The following is a 20,855-nucleotide window of genomic DNA, read 5'->3' on the forward strand; positions in this document are numbered from 1 at the left end:
ATAGACTTCCCCAATGATGGTTACAATTTTAGATGGTATTCTATATATCCTTAAGATCTTCCATAGGCTCTCACAATAAACACTGTCAAATGCCTTCTTAAAGTCAATGAAGTTGACATACAAGGGGGCATTCCACTCAATGCACTGCTCAATGATGTTCCAAAGAGTGAAAATCTGACATTAGCATCCTTGACCTTTACGAAATCCCGCCTGTTCCTGCCTTAGCTTGACATCTATGGTGCTATTGAACTTTTTGTGGAAAACTCTGCAGAAGACCTTTCCAGAAATGGAAAGAAGTGTTACGCCTCACCAGTTGTCACATTTGCTGAAGTCACCCTTCTTAGGAAGGTTGAATATGAGGCCCTTGCTCCAGTCCTTTGGGATGACATTGCGTTCCCATATCTATGCAAAGAGATCTGTCAGCACCATGGAGGCTGTGGTGATATCTGCCCTTAGCAATTCTGTCTGTAGCGAATCGATTCCAGGTGTTTTCCCATTCTTCATTGCCTTGATTGCTGTCTACTTCAGCTTGGGAGGGAGGACTGGTGTTAATGGTAATGTCATCTGAAGGTTCTTCAAATTCTGGCCAGTTGAGCACTTCTCAAAATGCCGAACCCATCTTGCAGCTTGTTCCCTTTCAGTTATTATCAGTTCTCCATGTTTATCTTTGACCAGCTTAGTATAGGTGTTACTTCTCTGCTTCACTTTCCAATTCTTCCACAAAGCCTCTCTTTCCTTTCGAGCACTCCTTTTGACCTCTATGTCTTTATTCTTATACTCTTCCTTTGCATGTTCAGTCAGCCCGAGGGACTTTGCACTTAGCAGTTTGTCTTTGGCTTTTCTCCTCTCATTGATTTTCCTCCAAGTCTGAGGTGTTATCCATTCCTTTTCTTTTTTCTTTCTAAAGCCTGTGACACTCTCTGTTTTTTCTTTATACACTTTTGTGATGTTACCCCACATTTTTTCAACAATGTCCTGCTCTTCTCCATCTTTATCTTCAAGTGCATTGAAGTGATTTCTAAGCTCAATAGTAAACTCTCTTTTAAACCCTGATGCAAAAAGCTTATTGATGTCAAACACTTTGTGTCATTTTTTAGTGGTAGGTGTTGCTCGCAGTTTCAACCTGACCTTGGCTATTACCAGGTGGTGGTCACTGCCGACATCTGCCCCATGATGGACTTTGACATCCAGAAGTGATCGCTGCCATTTCTTGTTGATGATGACATGGTCAGTCTGGTTGACAGTATGCCCATCTGCAGATCTTCAATTCAATTTGTGGATGTGTCTGTGGGAGAATATTGTCCCACCTATTATGCATCTGTTAAGGCAAAATTCGACAAGCCTCTCTCCACTGTCATTGATGGTTCCACAACCGTGCCACCCCATTGCATCCTCTCTCTCTGATGTTATCATTTCCAACTTTAGCTTTCAAATTGCTCTTACCAGTCGTCCTTGTCCTCCTCCTCCTCCACCTTGTTACCTATTGGAACCCTGGTTCTTGTGGTTAGTATTTTTGCAGTTTTCATAACAAGATGCTATTTTCTGGGCTGGGTTTGTCATAGGGATGTGCAGAGGGCCCAGTATTTGTATTTGTATCTATATTTATTGAGGCAGCAAATTATTTGTATTAGTATTTGTATTTGAATAAAAGTGGAAAGAGGCTTAAAAATCCTGTTTTTGTTTTTATTACTCTTTTTAGAAAATTAAAGTGTTACAACAAATGTTCAAGAATAAACTACCTCCCCACACCGGGTCTTGAAATGGAGTCTCCCAGATCACAGACAGCTGTGCTGACCACTGCGTGTGTTAGTAGCTCAGCTTTATCTCTGGTGACCACCCCCAACTCCAGGAGTGATAATAAGGAAAATAAGGAAATGTGCATCATGTAGCAAGTGGATGTGACTCCCCTCGCTGACACCTGCTGATAGACGTAACAGCTGAGCAGAGGAGAGAGACTGAGATAGCAATGTAACCAGTCTGCGCACTGGTATTTGACATGGTTGTTTTTCTTCCCAAAAGCAAATAATTTTTAAAATATTTGTATGAAACAAATATAGTATTCGGGCAAACCCATAGTTTGTTAGCTACATGCCTCAACCCCTGACCTTGAGGACCAGGTGCTGCTTTTTGTCCTCTCCCCTGTAACCTGCCTGGCTTGGTTAAACCTGCCAGGGGCTTTAAGGCCCAACCGGTGTAGCTCACAAGGTCCTGGAGGCATGCAAGCCCCCCACTACATCAAGATGGCAGCATGTAGGGAGGGAACATATCACAAAAGGAAGAATCAAGAAGAATTGAGGAATCTAGTAATAATGAATCAAGGACTAGCCTACAGTAGACAACGTGATACCATAAAACTTATTTGAAGATACTAGTACATTGATGAATCATTGTGTAGCCTAATGATTACCTCATAAATTTTGTGAATCAACATACTGACCACTTTTTTCGTGAGTTGTTCCTGAACCAGACACTCAACGACTTATTACTTAACTTAATCATTAGTTACTCTTTTTTTTGCACTCATACTGAGTAGTTACTGAGGAATTAAACTAACATGTAGCTTTTATTCACAGCCATATAAGCTACATAAGATACAGTTATGCAAAGCTAACTTGTAAGCATATGATGTATTATTGTAATAACATTTCATATTTCTTCATTTCACTGCAATGCACGGCCCTAGACTCATAATCTTGTTTGATAGATGACATGTTGTCAATTCATTGCCTGTCAACCCCTGATTCTGAGAACCCCCTACATTTCTGTTTAATTATTTTATGTGAGGATGACAGAATATATAACACATAGACAGAATGAAGGGGGGGGGGCTCCAAGCAGGTTAATCTGTCCATGTTGGTGTGACGTTTGTGTTCTGTATATTTTGACCATCAGCATACAAACGTAGTGGTGTTGATCCTGCTCCAGTGTTTATGTTATATCTGTAAGTCTCAGAGGACCACATCTGTCACAAGTCAGGGGGGAAATGCCTTGTAAAGTGAAGATAAGGCTTGCAAACTTTGTAGCAAGGTCACGGTGCTGCTTACAGTTGGAGTCACACTTGGTGCCTAGTGACCTGCCTGTATCTATTGTTTCTCCTCCAAAACTTTCTGCAGAGTGCCTTGAGACTATCTGGGTGTCTTTGCATATCACAGAGGACACATTTCAATGAGTATGTCATCAGACTGAAAGCCTGTTCATGTGAGAGGGGATGAATCACAGCTAAATCACAGTTCTGAGATGCACAGCAAATACAGTGTGACACCTATTATGTCTGTCAGGTTTTCCTGTTTACTTGACTTGTGTTGTCTGAGATAAAAGTTGAAATAGCTTTAGAGGAGCTCATATAAACATTGCAAAGGGCTTTACTTTTGAAATTAGCAAATGTGTTAAGTCTGAAGATTCCCTCTGCAGATGAGTCATTAAAAATTGATGTAAAGTTTTCAGACACCTATTTCAAAGCACCAGACCATAAATAAAACAACCATAAAATCAATACCTAACTTACTTATTTATTATTTTTTCCTCAGTGGACATTTGCTTTTAGGAACTTTCTTTACACAGTTTTTTGGTGATTTTTGGAGGTTTCCACTCTGAACACCCACAAGGCTAAAAGTACATCAAAGCTCTGACTTATGTGTGGACTTTGCAGCCTCTCCAAAATCGCAGTAATGAGGGTCCAAGCCTGATCCCCAGCTGAAACCGCCGGGGGTCAGAACCTGCCACTGGAAAATTTTGTTCTGATGGGTCAGTGGCTGCAGGAAGTGCTCTGGCTCACGACATGAGGATGTATTGGTGATTATGCAGTGAAGGAGATGGAGAGTGCTGCCCGGCCTGCAGCTGAAGCCCTGCAGGTCTGCAGGACTCTACAGCTGAGGCTGATCCTTGTACTTCAGATAGGGATCCACAACTAACCTGAAAAAGAGATAACACACAGTCGCACACAAAACAGAGCACCATATCAAAAAATATCTTTGGTGGGGCTTTCAGATTGTTTGTAGTTTGTTTGAAGGATTGTTATGTAGTTTCTCATTTTCCTTTGACCACAGTGGCACTGCAGAAAGGCTTGTTTCTTGTGACATTAACACCCATTAATACCAGAGTTAGTAAAAGTTTCAATACACGACATTCAGCCACTAGATATGTCGCACTATAGCACCGACAGTGCAGATTGTAATAGTAACAAAATACTCTGTTGATAGTATAATGAAAAATCCCATGAAAATAAGTAAAACCAACAATTGATCCCACTAACAAGTATTTCCAGTGTAGCAAAAGCCAGATACATCTTATTCCTCAGTGTTATAGACCTCCATTGTTGTCCAAAAACTATTAAAAACACATAATTGAGTGGCATCATTGCACTGGGTGACATGATCCTTCATTACAGTGAACACAGTTTATTTTGAGTCTTACCCACATAGAAAATAGTCCCTGAGAAAAACCTTTGACTCTGACTCCTGTTTGAGTAAGTTTTTCTAAAAACAACAGTGCCCAGCTGTTTCAGGAAATTGCTTAGGCTTTTTTAAAATTGAAAGTTTAAATTTGTGACTGTTTAGTAGTAACAAACAGGCTGGATGGGGGAGTCAGAAAGTGTTTAAAGCCGTACTAACACATTGTTGGTTTTCATGGGATGTGTTGATAATAAAAACATAAGATATCACCACACTTTTATTTTAACAATGAATGCATAATTATTATTCAGTCTTTATTTCATTTCATTGTGAATCTAAATGATACCATAATGAAGACATAATTTTTCTGTATGTTAATATTTTCGTAACTAGTTCCCTCAAAAGGGTATCATTTTCTATATATACTGTACTGTATAAATGGAAATATATTTCTAAAGAAGTGAAAGTGTATTGATGCTGTTGTCCTTGGTCTTAAGCTGCCAAAGAGCATTTTTGAAAAGCCACATTTTTTATCAAAGTGTCATGGATTAATTGACATATTGATCTGAGCGAAGCCTGCAGCACTTCAGTTTGTGATGGGAGGATTTATGCAGGATCAGGCATGGTTGACTTGACTGACCTGGTTATTGAAGCCAGGGCTATTTTTGGCATGGCTCACAGTGTGGCACTTAAGACTGACCAGGATCTATCAGTCAATGATTGAGTCAGTGAGATGCAGTGCAGATGACATCGTCTGTCACAGGTTGGTAGAGGTATGGATAAAAAAATACATTTTAGGGAGTGAGGTTGGTTAGATGTTGTGTTTAATTGTCTGTAATGGCTCACTGGGAAATAACAACTAAGCTCACATTCAGTTGGAAATATATTTTTTATTTTTTATGAGACAAAATTAGAGAAGAAAAGCATTTTATTTCCCATAAAAATGGAATACCTGTACTACCTGAAGAGTAAGAATAAAACCACGACAAAATGGTTTATTCTCCATACACCCCATGTGTGTTTGTGCAAGTAAAAAGCATTTGGTTGTGAGTAAACAATAGACATTAGTAAATAAGGATTATAAAGGATGAAATCTGATTGGGGTTGCCTTGACCTCCTTACAGTGTCCTCACAAAACAGTGTCTCCATCTCCCTCTGACGTACAACACATCAGGGAACCTCCGACTGGAAAACAGTGACACTGAAGGTCATCAAATTTGGCATCTGTTAAACTTTCACTTGACATTTTGTCTCTTTGCGTCAAATCATCATTATCACATGTTTCTCTTTCAGCTTAAACACACTGAAGTTCACTCCTCACACACCACTCTTAATGCTAGAATGCCAGTCAGTGTATACAAAAAGTTTAAACAAAGTTGGAAACTTATATATGAGGTTTATTAACTTTTATATGTTGAAAAATATGTTTGAAAAATTGTTTCTGGTATTGCCTTGTTGCGCTGGGGGATGATAAGGTCAAAGAGCGGACATTGGAGTTTTTCTTGGAGCCAGAGTAACAGCTGGACTCTGAAGAAATTTTGTGGTGAGTCATATTGAGAGCATCACTCATAGTTGGAGAAGTTTCCCTTCAGCTGTAAAAAAAAAAAAAAACAACCCAAACCCTCACAGCAGTGAATGTAAATGAATAACCTAAGGCTTTTTAACCCCAGCTGCTCTAGCGAAGTAGTAGTAGTCAACAAGGCTGCTGTAGTGCACATAGTCTCATAGGATTTTCTTCCAAAAAGCAAACATTTTTATCTTTTGAAAAGTCACCATCCATTAAATTGATAACTATTTGGTTAGGACTGGTCAGGGACTGTCAACTTGCTGTTACCTTTACCTCACATGTATAGGTATAGGTCTAAAATTCCCATTAGAAAGTTGTCAAGAACTAACATGAATTGGATTATTTTATGTTCTGTTTTCAAGTGTATGGATGGAGCTCAAACAGTACAGAAAACATGTTAACAGGGACATTATCCTGCACATTTCCAGGTCTATATTTATATTATGGGGCTCTACTGGAATATCTTTGCATGATTTACAGTTAAAAAACCTCCTTATTTATTGTATACTGGCCCTTTATGCTGCCCCTCAGTTCAGCCTCTGTCTGAAACAGGCCGTCTTAGCTCCTGTCTCTTTAAGGGCCCCCTCCTGATGAGCCCACTCTGTTCTAATTTGTACTCGGCAGACTTCCAGCAGCTCTGGAGGCTCCATAAACAAACAGTAGTAGTAGGATTTTTTATTTTTCTCATTCTTTACTCAAAATAGAAACTTCTCAAATACATCCGTACATGTTCGAGCCTGAATTCGATCTGAAATATGCAGTGGAAAACTTGAGCAACCCATGGAACAATCTTAGCAACAAAGGCTACATACACAAACAATCTGATGTCATCACAAGGAGGAAGTAGAGGTAACATTGTAAACAGTGTTCAGAGCAGCCTAAAGCCTGGGCTTTTGAATTTCAGGGACCATTTTTACATACATTTGCCTCAAGTTTTGGAACTTTGACCATGTTTAACATAGACATCCAACATTATAGCAACAGTATATAAATGATAGAAAATCATGAAATGCCCCCTTTAAAGGCCTGATCTTCCACACAAGTGTTTCAGTTATTCTGTTTGATTATACCTGCGCTCATGTTGAAGGTGTGTGGAGCTATATGCTTGAATTTCACAAAACTTCACCTACCAATAAGAATGATGAAGTTGTAACTTCTCCCACCTGAACAAGTGCAGCAACACTAAAAGAAGAGTTAGTCAAGCAGTCTGCACTCACCCACATCCTGTCCCAAAGGAGTGTCATTAGGTAAAATAAATAAAAACAATTTTATAGATGTTGGTTTAAAATGTATAAAACACAACTTAGGTTTGCATATGTGTAATAAATCACATTGCATGTAATAAACAAGAAACAAATCATTGTTTAATATTCTTTACCTTATAATTGTGTAACATCTGAATTTCCCACATATCTTCACTTACACATACTTCTTTAGTTTGCTCTTTAAATAGCGTAAGATATTTAATAATTACTTGTTGGTGATGACATGTTATGTTAATCAATTATTTGACATAAATTAACTATTTTTGATGGTTTGTATGCTATGTATTCATAAATAATGAAAAAAAAGACTTTTAGCAGATATATAACATGCTGATACTGAAAAGGTTTGTATTCATGCACAGCCACATACTCCCCTAAGAATAAGAGTAAAATTTAAAAATCTAAATAAATAATTAAATGGTTCCTCATCCTCTGCCCTCAGTGTCGCCTCCTCTCATGTGAGCTCCAGCTCATGTCAGCTCAGATTAGTCTCTGTTTTGTGTTTCCTCTGAGCATCTTTTCACTCCTGACCCTGCCATCCCTCACCTGTCCACTAGTTGACCCTGTTGGGTTGCTGTTACTCTGTTCTTGCATCAGTAATACTGTCACAACTTCTCATATCACTCTTCACTTACAACAGCAGATATATAATGTAACAGCAAATGAAGGTATTATATTCAATCAATCAATCAATCAATCAAACTTTATTTGTATAGCACCTTTCATATAGGTTAGTGCAATTCAAAGTGCTTTACAGAATGATTGTCAGCATTCACACTAAAAACAGTAAAATAGATATAAAATAAAATGAAGTAAGAATTAGTTAAAACTGATAAAACACAATGACAGTTAAAATAGGTGAGACGGAATTAAACATTGAACACGAATACCATAAATGTTAAAATAAAATAAATAATGGTCTTAAAATATTCTAATCGAAAGCCAGGCTAAAGAGGTAGGTTTTTAGTTTACATTTAATGATACTAATTGTAATGGATTACTAAACTTAAAAAACAAAGGTAAGTTTAAAGTTTTATGACTGGATTTTTATATCATGTGAAAAACACACCTTGGCATGCTTTGAAAAATGGTGGGTAGTTAAAAAATATGTGATTGATTGTGGGGGGGGGTCATGCTAGTCACCCCTCCACGTCACTGAGCCACCATATCAGGCTCGCCCAAATAATCTTGAACACAGAAGTGGTGAAAAACAGTTTAACGCTCCAACTCCACAATTCAGTGCTACATAGTTCACAGTCTTTTCACATGTTTTCAGTTATTATTTTCTAACATGTATAATGTGTTTAAAAAGAAATCTCTGATTTCCTTTACACAGACTTCAATGTAAAATTTTGAATGCAGCACTTACTTGTAATTGGAGGTGAAATGTTACTATTTAAAGTAAATTTACATATACAGGTACAGGTAATGCCATCTAGAGGAGCTATATCATTAGATAATGTGTTAAAGGTGTTTAGGACCAATCACGATAACTTTAGTTTTGTCTGAGTTTAGTAGCAGAAAATTGCAGGTCATCCAGGTCTTTATATCCTTAAGGTATGCTTGAACTTTAACTGAACTGATTGGTTTCATCTGGCTTTACTGATAAATAAAATTGGGTATCATCTGCATAATAATGAAAATTTATGGAATGTTTCCTAATAATATTACCTAAAGGAAGCATATATAAGGTGAATAGTATTGGTCCAAGCACAGAACCTTGTGGAACTAACGTGTACAAACTGGAATCGATCTGATAAATAGGACTTAAACTAGCTTAATGCAGTTCCTTTAATGTTAATTAAATTCTGTGCTTTCACTTAAAGTCCCTCTCCACTCAAAAATGTGTTTTGCTTATTGTGGCTTCAGTTGGATGTTTGAGCTTCGCTGTGCAGAATGATGTATGTGCAGAGTTTGACACTAGAAGGCTGTTTCACATTCATCTGCTGAAGGGGGAAAGTTTCTCTGTGCTCACTGAAAATCTTAGTGTAAGGCATGGGTCTGTGAGCATGATTTGTGACATCAGGACTTCTTCGGAAGCTCGTTGTGATCCAGTAAGCAACCTACACAAGTGTGATGTGGAAACTCGAAGCATCCAGTGCACAAACACTGAAAATGGACTTTACAGTGAAGGAGGAAACATCTTTTGTCCAGCAATCAGACTTTCGACGTTAACAATATTTGCATTTTAACCGATTCTGGATTTTTCAATGAGGGAGAAGGAACAAATGGTTTTTAATTAGGTACTTTTTATGAGGAAAAACACATATTACTATTCCAATAATAAGTATTTTTATATATCTTACAACATGACTAGAGGGGATCTTTAAATTGTTTTCCGAACTTTGAAATGGAGTATTTTTACATTGTTGTATTTACTAAAGTAAGAGCTGAATACTTCTTCTGAGCTTTTTTTCATTCTGGTACTGCTACTTTTACCCTAGTGACATATGTATTATAATTTCCCCACTACTACATATAAAATATAACACAACCAAATTACAAATAGTTACAGTATTTTGTTAAACTACATACTTTCCCCCCGATATACTGTCAAATCTCAGATAGGAGAAAGAGAGATAGGGAGGGATGTTTGGGTGGGTGGAGGGGGAGGATTCCTGCAGTGGGAGGGGGGGAGGGGTGGTGCTGAATGAACAGCTCCTCGGCTCATAAAGTAATCAGAGAGCTCCTCCGCTCCGTCAGAGCAGCACAGCCATGAGCCAGCCGAGCTCCCCGTCCTCCAGACCCGCGCTGACACTCCGCCTGTCGCCCTGACAAGCACCACACCACCATGAAGAGGCAAAACGTGAGGACCCTCGCCCTAATCATCTGCACCTTCACCTACCTGATAGTCGGCGCCGCGATTTTTGACGCGTTGGAATCCCAGGAGGAGACGACTCAGCGGAGGGAGGTGAACCGGACAAAAGATGAGCTGCTCAAAACCTTCAACTTGTCCCTGGAGGACTTTGACGAGCTGGAGAAGGTGGTACTGCAGCTGAAGCCGCACAAAGCCGGGGTGCAGTGGCAATTCGCCGGCTCGTTTTACTTCGCCATCACTGTGATCACAACCATAGGTAAGAGAGCATTACTGAGATCATCCCTGGGAACTTTGATTTTTATTCTGTCGGCGAAAAAAAGTTGAAATGATTGATTATACGCTGGTTTCTGTTTGATGTAAGGCAAAATTCAATGCGTGTGAACTGTTAGGGAATTAATTGTAGGTTATAGTAACCTAAGGTTATAGAATGCTTTTAAGAAAACTGTACCATACCACAGGTCTCCATCAACTCAGTTTCGCATAATCAACGATTACAGAACATTATGCGAGCACTGCAGTGATACAACGGATTGAGAAAATTCCATAAAATGCCATATTTATAAACTCAATATTAGATACAACAGGTGTGCCATAAATCCCTTGCCGCTATTAAGAATATACAGTGGCGGGGGAAGTACTCAGATGTACTTACATACTCAGACTTACTTAAGTACAAAAAAAGCAATACTGCAATCCATTACAAGTACTGCATCGAAAATGCCACTAAAGTAAAAGTATTTTTGTATTATTAGCAAAATGTACTAAGAATATCAAAAGCAGAAGTGCTCATAATGAGAAAAATAGTCTCTGTGAGTGTTATACTGTTATATATAATATTATTGTTTTATTACTACTGATGTACTTATGTGTAAGTGGCATTTTGCTGTTGTTGGTCAAAGTGGAGCTGTTCAAAAAAACTATATTACACAATGTTGGGCAGTTAATTCATATCAAAGCATCATGTTTTATAAGCTCATAACAGGCTTTATATGTAAAACCTTAATCTGTAAATAGTAACTAAAGATGTTGAATAAATGTAGTGGAGTGGAAGTAAAGTAGCATGAAATGGAAATACTGAAATAAAATACCGCTAATTTGTACTTAAGTGTATGTACAGAACTCAGTTACTGTCCAACACTGCTGAAGACATATAAAACATGCTTTTAGGAACATCATACTGTGGGATTACTACAGTAAGTAATAAAAAGTATGTATAGTGATACCACAAATGGAAGAATTATTAATTATAAGATCAGTTTTAAGTACAGGTGTACCATGAATCTTACTTAACTTAATACTTACAGAATTGTTATATGACTATTATAATGATAGTAAATAAGGTAAAAAAAACAAACAAAAAAAACATAAATGAGATGAACTTTCATAATAAGCTCAACAGTCCCTATAGGGACTCATGGCAGCTGGTGTTTTGAAACCCCATCATTGCCGTCTAAACATTGTGTGCATCGCTTCGCACAGACCGAGCAGAGAGGAGACCTCTTACAACCTGAACACAGAGAAAATTGTTCTGCCAACAAGTTGTCATCAGAGCTCTCTTATATTGGAGCATTTTTACTGAATTGCAGCATTGAAAAGGGTCGCCTCAAAGTCAAATCTGTAGCAGCCAAAAAGGCACTCTTGAGGACAAGTGTCTCTGCTGCTCATAACTCAAAGGTGTCATTAGAGAAGATGCTCCGGGAATCTTAAGTTATGAGGCATTTATTTGCCTTCTCTTGTGCTCTCTTACTCATTAATCCTGCTCCAAGAGCCCCTACAGGCTCCTGGCCTTTTTTATTTACTTTGCCTTAAAAATGTGCTTGTTTGCTTCAGTGCTTTGCATAACACTCTGCTCACAACTACAATTATTCCAAGTATACAGTTTGTTTAATTAGTGTGACATAGAAAATGAAGCCAAAAAGAAAATAATGTTTTGTTTACTTTTGTCTCATATGTAATTTTAAGGCTGTTGTCAAATGAAGCACACATCTGTTTGTTCAACCAAAGAAATCAAGCTTTTATTTAATCTCAGAGAAGGTTCACATGCCCCATCTTTCACCCTTATCATCTTCTTTTCATCCCTTTAGAAGCCGTCCTTGTCACCACCTCCTATCTGAGCCTGTGTTTAGTGACCGGGGGCAGTTGTCAGTAGTGACCTGTGACTTGTAACCCTATCAGATGCAGGCGACTAATTGCACACCAACCCAACCCGGGTGTCTGTAACCGCATTCTGTAATTGTGAGCCCCGCGGCTGCTACAAACACAGTGATTGGTGTTTCAGCCTGCCATTAAGTATTAATGACAACACCAGACCCTCACTGTTCCATTGGCCTCCTGGCACACAACATTAACACTGTAGATACTGCATACTCAATATCACGGAGCCATGACTTACAGTATACACATAGCGACAACAACAGGACAAATATCTACATTTTATATAAGTCAAATCTCAGATAAAGCTGTGATTTTTATTTAGGTTTTTCTGATGATAACAGAGAGGCTGAAACTATTTCTGTCACCAACCAACGTTTAAAAATAGGCATCCTTTTATTTCCTGTCATATTCTTTGAAATTATAATTAAATCAAGGATAAAGCCATTTTAGAAATGAGGCCTCAGGACATTCAGATCCAACACAGAATACCCCCAGAGGTGCCAAAGTTGGTGTGAAAACAGTGTTCTCTGTATGAGTTTGTAAGAAGCATAAAAGAGTAATGAGATTTATATTTTCCTGTATATAACACATACAGCAGGCTGTTGATACTGTGAAAACAAATAATATCCTTGAAAGCCATGATGAGTACATATCCACATTTCTGAACTGCACAACCGTCTGTGGAAACAGTCGACACATGACAAGATCTGGCCCCTGCATGCTCTACTAATAATTTAACATAAGAGAAGAAGGGAGGAGACGCCGCAATCAGTAATCAGTCATCACTTTCCACAGAGGAGAGGGGAGGTGGAGGGCAGGGTGTCCATTTACCCGCCAACTACGGGGAAAGATTGAAGCGATGCGAGGAACACCACAAGAAGAAAATAAATGAGCCTGGAGCGAGAAAGCGCTCTCAAGATGGCAGGAGATTGGGGCAGCTCCTTGCATGGTCAAGAACTGGGTGTGATGAAAGTCTGGGGCTCAGGGGACTCGCCTCGTGGGTACAATCATAGTCATCTTCCCTCTGCCTTCATCATGCAGCCTTCCACCTCCAGGGGATGAACATCTTGTCATTGCCACGTCAGTGTATGTGACCGCAGCATACACTGAATGCCCTGCTGCAGTTCAAGGTCATCCAGACCATGCTGAGGCCAAACACACAACATGAGAACATTATTTTATGGCTCATATCCTCTGTCTGTTATCTGATGTGCTTTATACCATCTGATAAGGACAGGAACATGTGAAGCAGTTGTGTTGTTCTTCTCAGGCAGCTGGCTCGTGTTTTCCTAGTATCCCAAGGAATTGCATCCATATTAGATGATTAAATATGTCGTTTGACCATGTGCGCTCTAGAACAACACATAGGAGCATTTTCTAATCTGGAGCCTCTATCGGCCACCTCCCAGAACCATTACAAACCACTGTTAAAAAATAATTATGTTTTATGATGTGACAACACTGTGGTTATGATCTGGTTAGGTTTGAGGAAAGATAATAAAAAGAAACGCACATCCCAGTACCCAACAGGATGGGTGCTGGATCAAAAAATACTTAGCAGAGTTGAAAAGGAGAGAGATCCGCACACCCAGTAGTTCCTGTTTTTATTTTCTGCTGCATGATGTTTTGAGCACAAGGCTTTTTCTCAGACTGCTTCTGATACATACAGAGAGTCGCCATCTTAAATACCCATAGTTCACAAAACCATGTGACATAGCACACCAGGTGTAGATTGTTGTCAATAAAGTTGTAGTAAACCTTACAATATTTTATATATTTTACATATACATTGTTTTTTATGACTACACAGTATAAATATATATTTAGTATAAATAGGCTACATAAATACACAAATATATACAAAAGGTACAAAAAAGAAATATAGTAGATATAGTACATGTGCCCCCAATGGTTTGTACTCCAATAAAGGACTCAGGCTAGATAGCCGTCATACATACTACCTATTAGAAGCGCCTCTGTCTATTTATAAAAATATATCTATGATTTTGACATAGGGAAAAAATGTAACACCATATATAAAACAGAACACAATACAGAGAGACAATATTATTGTTTGAGAAATGACACATAAGATATGTATTCATAAAAATGGTCCAATGTCCTCATTAAGGCCTTTTGGGGCCAAAGTGCCCAGTGTAACAGTTCATGTCTTGGGAGCACAGAGTTAGTATCTCCCCCCTCTGTGTGGGTGTTTTTTAAAGCTTCAATCCCTACATATATCTGAGAGTGAAAGTATTGTGCCACAGGACTAGATGTTACATTATTTCTGATAGTGCTGCGGTGTTCAGCAATTCGAGTTTTTAGAGGTCTGGTGGTCTTATCAGTGTATGCCAGCCCACATGGGCATTTAAGCATGTATATGACATCGGCAGTAGAACATCAAATAACACCTTTGATGTTGTATTTTCTTCCTGTGTGAGGTTGGTTGAACGAGTTAGTTTTTCATGTGAAATGGTATTGTTGGCAACGACCACGTGGGTAATTTCCAGAGGGGACCAGGCTAAGAAAATGTGAGGGTGATGGAGGAGGGAGATCTGTCCTCACCAGCATGTTACGCACGCTCTAAACCACTCAAGGGGGTTTGGAAAAGCAATTCTTCAGTACTGGATCCGTCTCTACAATATGCCAATGCTCTTTGACTCTCTGACTTTCTATGTCCTTGGATACAGGTGAATACTGAATGTCACAATGCTCCAAAAACATGAACTGTTCTGGATACATACACTGGACAGTAATGAGGACTTTGACATTAGACCATTTTTACCCATGTGGGTTAAAATTACTACTTCCTTAAAGTTAGGTGCCCTTCATTGTCATGGCTACAATAATAACCATGGGGTTATGGTTAGGGGACGATATAGTTGTGTTTTTTAAAAAACTCTGAACTGCACCACTGCTGCGGGTCATAATTACTACAGCAGCCGGATGGCATCTGTCTCTCAAATGTAACTATATGTCATTTTCGGGCAACTGTCATTACGACCTATTGTGTTGTTTTTCTTGGGGGGACAGTCTCACAGTTCCACACCTCACATTTTACATCCAATCCTAACATTTAGTGCCAATGCAGGAAGTAGTGTTCCCATATGCAACAAGATGGAAAGTAAGGGTGTGGAGGTTGGAGAGGTGGATGGTCGTGTTGCATACCTGACTTTAATGCGGGAGATCAAAGTTTGTGTCCTGTCACAGATTTGCAATTCACTCTCACTTCTTTATGAAATGATCTTTATCTAAACCAAGTGTTTCAGTTGCCTAATCATCCCTTAAAACATGCCTCATTTATAACCACAATCTTTCTCTAACCACAGTCATACCTTAGTTGCCATAGTTATTGCAGAAAGCAAACATTTAAAAAATGTTGGCAGTGAAAGGTTTTGCAGAATTGTCTTGTATCAGCATTCTTGTCTGGTGATAATTTTTTGTTTTGCTTTTTTAACTGTCGACAGTCTCTGTGTATTGCAGTACATTTACACCAGCCAACTTAAAGGGTTGGTTCACCCAAATTATGCACAAAAAAGTATATTTTCTGTATGTCTTCCTTATTCCAATGATATCCAAACCATACAGACAGTTTTGTTTTTGTTTTTTATTAATCCATCTGCATGCAGTAGAGGTGAAAGGAGATTTGTGGTGCTCAAATAATTGAATAAAATGACATTTAAAGGAATCAAAAGCTGCACATTTCTCTGGATAATCGATAGACTTCACCATAATGAATTTTCCTTGAAATTACTTTGTACTTGTAAGAAATCTATACAGTCCATATTAAGTCCATATAAAAGAAGCTGGCAGCGTATGGATTAACAAGGAGATTGTTTTTGGAAATAGATGTTACTGATTAGTTTTTTTTAATGTCATTTTCTAGTACTGTGAGCACCACAAATAATTCACTCCCATTGTAGTTGTTTGGAAGCAGAAATCTCAGATAACTCAAAATCTGACCAATGAAACCAAAACTGTCTGCCTGGCTAGATACCATCACATGTAAGTGACAAAATGTCTTTTGGTATTTTGAGTGAACTAACCTTTAATTACTGACCATTTTCTTTTTTAATCATATCTAGCTCTTTAGGGTTAGAGAGAATAACCTTGAGGAAAAGGTATTTTGACTTCTACCTTTTTGTCTATTATCTAATGTCTGAAGTCATTAACCTTCCTCTTTGTGATCCATTCAGGCTCATAAACAAAACTTTAAAATCACCATGTGGTTGTGGTTAGAAAAACATTCCTTCAAAAAGAACATGCTTCGCTTGGATTTTTATTATTGTGAATCACCTCCTGTTAAATTGTTTTCGTTCAAAGATCATTTGGCTGTTTGCCTCTTGTTGATTCAGCAGACGTGAGCTCAGTGCTCTGCTGTGACGCTGCGCTCATCGTCTGTAGACTATGAATCTGTAATCTGCTGAAAGAGAGGAACTGAATAATCCCAAAAGATAGCATCCCATCTGGTTTAAAGGCTGGGACTGGTGGGGAAAATCTGCTGGTTGGTTTGCAAGTAACACTCTTCCATCACATTAAAAGTGGATCGGATCAGAGAGCTTGAAGCCTTTCCAGCTCTGGTTTAGTTGCTCTGTCATCACCAGTACATCAGTTATTGCTGTACTGGGCAGCTACCAAGTGTGGAAGCACATTAGTGTATGAATGTGAAGCAGGCTGTCGCTGAAAAAGAGCAGACATGCTCAGCAAATCCTCTCTGGGTCACTGAATCTAATGCTTCTATATGTGGACTAAAATACCTGATCTTTTTTTTTTTTTTTCTATTTTCATCACTGACACTATGCTTTGATTTGGCGGCAGGTGTGAATCCATTTTCAGCAGTTGCATAATTAGAGGGCACATCTTGAATTATTAATGGTAATTACTTTCATTAGTATCATCATTATTATTCAGTCAGCTTAAGAGGTGAGTGCAGTAAGTGGTTGAGAGCACAAAGAATACAACTCTCACCAGCTATTCCACAAGGACACCCATCATCATCATCAAAGGGAGATGGATACTTCAGCACTTCTCAGAGGAGATATGGGAGAGTGTGGGCATCGAATAGATTTAAAAAAGTGACAATACAAATAAATATATCACTGTAATATACATCAATAGCTAACTGAGTGACATCAGTAGGGAGAGGATAGTTATTTCTCGATGGAGAAATGTGGTGAAAGTTTCTATTCATTTGCTGATGAAGGAAGAGTTTCAAGAGTCTTCAAGCTAGAATTTAAAAAAGCTTTTATATCAACACACACATTGAAAATGACTCAAATGTGACTCAAACACACTGTGGCTTTGATTGGGAATAAGCCAACCCTGTTTCCTAGAAATTAACAATACAAACTACTAAATTTCAACACCTGAATTACGTTTTCTGTCAACATAATGAGGAAATGTTGTTAATTAATGTATCTTGCAAGTCGCAAAAATTTTGATATTGAACACATGAAAACATTTAATTTTTTTTCGCCAAAATATCAGATCTTGCAGTACAATCTGCTGTTAGTATTATTAATATTTTTATGGTTATGTTTGGTTATGGTTCAACACAAAGTAATTTGGACAACAATTTAGTATTTAAACAGAATTTCTTGAAGACAGAATTCATTAAGTATATTGAGCTGCATGAAGATATTTCCTATACTGTTCTGTACCTTTTTATGTTCTTAGGCTCCCCATGCAGGATACAGCTTAGCCAATTGTTGGAGTTGTTATGTTCATTTGAACGACGGAAGAAATTAAGACTTTGGATTAATTGTTTTGTCGGTCCCTGATACCAGAGTCCTCCTCTTTGTTACTTCAGTGCAGTATATAAATTTACTGCCTAATTAATTTGAAAAAATGTTGCCTGTGAAAGTAATCCACGCAGCAATTACAATTTCCAATTCAATGTAACTGAGGAAACAATTTAGTTGTATATTTATGTATATAAACTTAATTTCTTAGTGGCGTGGCTCTTGGGATGGAAATGTCACAGTGACACAATGACAACTCAATTTCTAAAATTACTCAAAAATTGGAAAAATTCTAAAATGCAGCCAATCAACAGTGAATCAAGTGAGAATTAATAGTTTATAATCAACCCCAGCAGATTTATTTTACAGTTTAATTGAATTGAGGGTGAATTGGTCCGTGCCCTGCTGCTGTGTTTTAAGTGATTTGGGGGATAAGGTAGCTGTGGCTCTCCCTGGTGTAGGGGTGGGCGATATGGCAAAAATATCATATGATTTTTTTTCAGGCAGGATCACGATCCACAATCCTTTCATGATTCTTTTTCATGTTGGTTTTTTAGACTATTTTGCAAGTTACTGAACAATACTCAAGATTCAAGATTCAAAAAACTTGTCTCTCACATAGTAGGCCTAAATTTGGGTTGGGGCTCACAAACAACAAAAAAACATATGTCAATGAAAGACTCACATAATGTTACATTAAAACACAACAACACAACACAAACAATTACATAAATAAATAAGAGCAGGTGTGCAAAGCTGCATTAAAAAATAGTGACTGTCTATTTGGCCTTGTTTAAAACGGTGTGAAACCAGAGTAACAGTACAACCGAACTAATTTCATAGCTGCAAAGCAAACAGTTGATGTTGTGTAGAAGTGTTAGTGTGTCGTTTCGGATGTGCACTGATAAAAAAAGGCACTAACACAGTATACCAGAGCTGACATCACGCTAACATCACGGCATGACAGAAGTTAGTGCCACCAGTTAGCAGATGAGCTAACCGCTAAATGGTGGTGTTTACCTGCAGCCCAGCTGTCAGTTTAACATGATGTGCAGCAGGTGAGCCTCCTAGCAGGATATTAAAATTGCTGTAGATTTCACAAACACAAGTGTGAGCTGGCAACATGATGATGCTCAGACAGGTGGCAGGCTCGACACAAGTGCTGCTGCTTGCTGTTTTCGTAGCATTTACCGTTAAAAACAGTTTGGGCTGCTGATGTGAGCCGTGCAGATAGTTTGCTCTGCTGTAAGCTTGTTTTTACCCTAAATCCTTGTCGCTGGGGGTCATTTTCACTGGCAGATTGGAGATGTGGTACGAGGAGCCCGCCATGTCGGTGCTGTTACCCATTAGCCTCCTGCTAGCAGACTGCGCTCCATCGTGGAGCTGAACTGATATAATGTGCACTGCAGCACAATTCTAACAATCTCTCTGTAGAGGCAGACCGTGGAGACATTTTAATTGTTCACAATCTAATATTGTCATATCATACAACCCTACCCTGGTGCTTGCATAAAGGTCCTCAAAACAGAGTAAATAACCTTGCATAACCCAGTGTCGGGCTCTTCTCACTCATCATGGGGACACACTGTGGTGTACACTAATATGACATTTTGTTGAGCCGCAGGCAAAAAAAAATTTTTTCTTTTGTAATTGCTGCCAATGTATTTTTGAAACAGATTTCTAAACAGGTTTCAAGGTCCCAAAGGTCACAGGACAAACTGAACATGACACAAGTATGCATGTGAGCAATTGTTAATTAAGAGAGAGCAATGGCCTCAGCGTCTTTGAGTCAGTGCTGCCACAGGCCTGTCACTGAAAACTTAAAGCGCTGAAAGGATGACTAAGCTCTCTTTGTTTGATTTGCCCAGCATTATGTCACTAAGGTTACACAAACCTCATAACAAAGACAGTAAGTCTGCAGTTGAATAAGACACACTGGTTCAGGTCGCAGATGTGGTCATGGAGGTATCAGAGGTATCTACAAAAAAACAGTAAACTCATCACATGAAGGCTTCTCTGTGGGTTCTCCTGTAGGTCTTCAGAAGTAATTTAAAGCAACCTGACATGTAGGCAGGCCTGGATTACTCAGAAATCATGTCATACATGACATAATGACATAACAGTCACATGGTTATGTTTACAGACTAGCCTGATCTTTTTATGCCAAACAATACAGAAGGGATTAATGAGGTAAGAGTGTTGATAAGTAAGCTTCTCTCAGGATGGAGCGCTCACTCACTGTTTCGGACAGTGTTGGTTCCAAACCTTTTTTGGTTTGTGACCCTTAAAAACAATCAACTCAAGACTCCTCATCAAAGGTTACATATGTCTTTGAGCTGTGAGCAATTCAAGCAAGTAAAACATGACTTTTTAACTTCTCATGTTCTTCATTTGAATAATTTTTAGAGGCCTGAGGAGACAAAATAATTAAGTATCCAAGAAAAAAGCTACAAAGTTAAACATAATTCTGTGGAGCAGAAAAGAGTTTTTTCTTTTTTCCTAACTTGTTATTCATTTTGTGACACTTCAGATTTGTGTCAGTGTTTCCAGTTGATGAGCCCTGTTCATACACTGACAGTTGTTCACAATATGCTGCGTTATACAGTAGTAGCACTATCAGGAAAGTGAAAAAATTTGAAGTTGCAGCAGCACAAACACAGGATGGTTTAGGAGCGCCAGACCTGTTTAGAGGACAGGTGAAACAGAGTAGATATTTCTGGCTCAACTTCACCTATTTCTAAGCTGCATGGAGAAGGGAAATAATTTGAAGGTCAAAACTCCAGCAACACTTGTAGTATAAAGAACTTTATGAGACCAACGCGTTTTGTCTCATGGCCTGTGGCTGGTGAGACACACATAAAATCCTGGCAAAAGCACCTGTCTTCTTGTTTTGAAGTGGGAAATGTTGCACCATTGATT

General features: G+C 38.5%; 1 protein-coding gene across 1 annotated transcript in view; it reads left to right on the forward strand.

Annotated features, from left to right (window-relative positions):
* The first annotated feature begins 9,910 nt into the window (after positions 1–9,910).
* Positions 9,911–20,855, forward strand: part of kcnk3a (potassium channel, subfamily K, member 3a) — a 39,693-nt gene continuing 28,748 nt past the window's right edge. Inside the window, exon 1 of the mRNA XM_067572457.1 lies at positions 9,911–10,297. Within this exon, the coding sequence (XP_067428558.1) occupies positions 10,015–10,297 (283 nt within the window). The 5' untranslated portion in view covers positions 9,911–10,014. The remainder of the gene's footprint in view (positions 10,298–20,855) is intronic.

The sequence above is a fragment of the Thunnus thynnus genome, chromosome 18 (assembly GCF_963924715.1).
Source record: "Thunnus thynnus chromosome 18, fThuThy2.1, whole genome shotgun sequence".
NCBI lineage: Eukaryota > Metazoa > Chordata > Actinopteri > Scombriformes > Scombridae > Thunnus > Thunnus thynnus.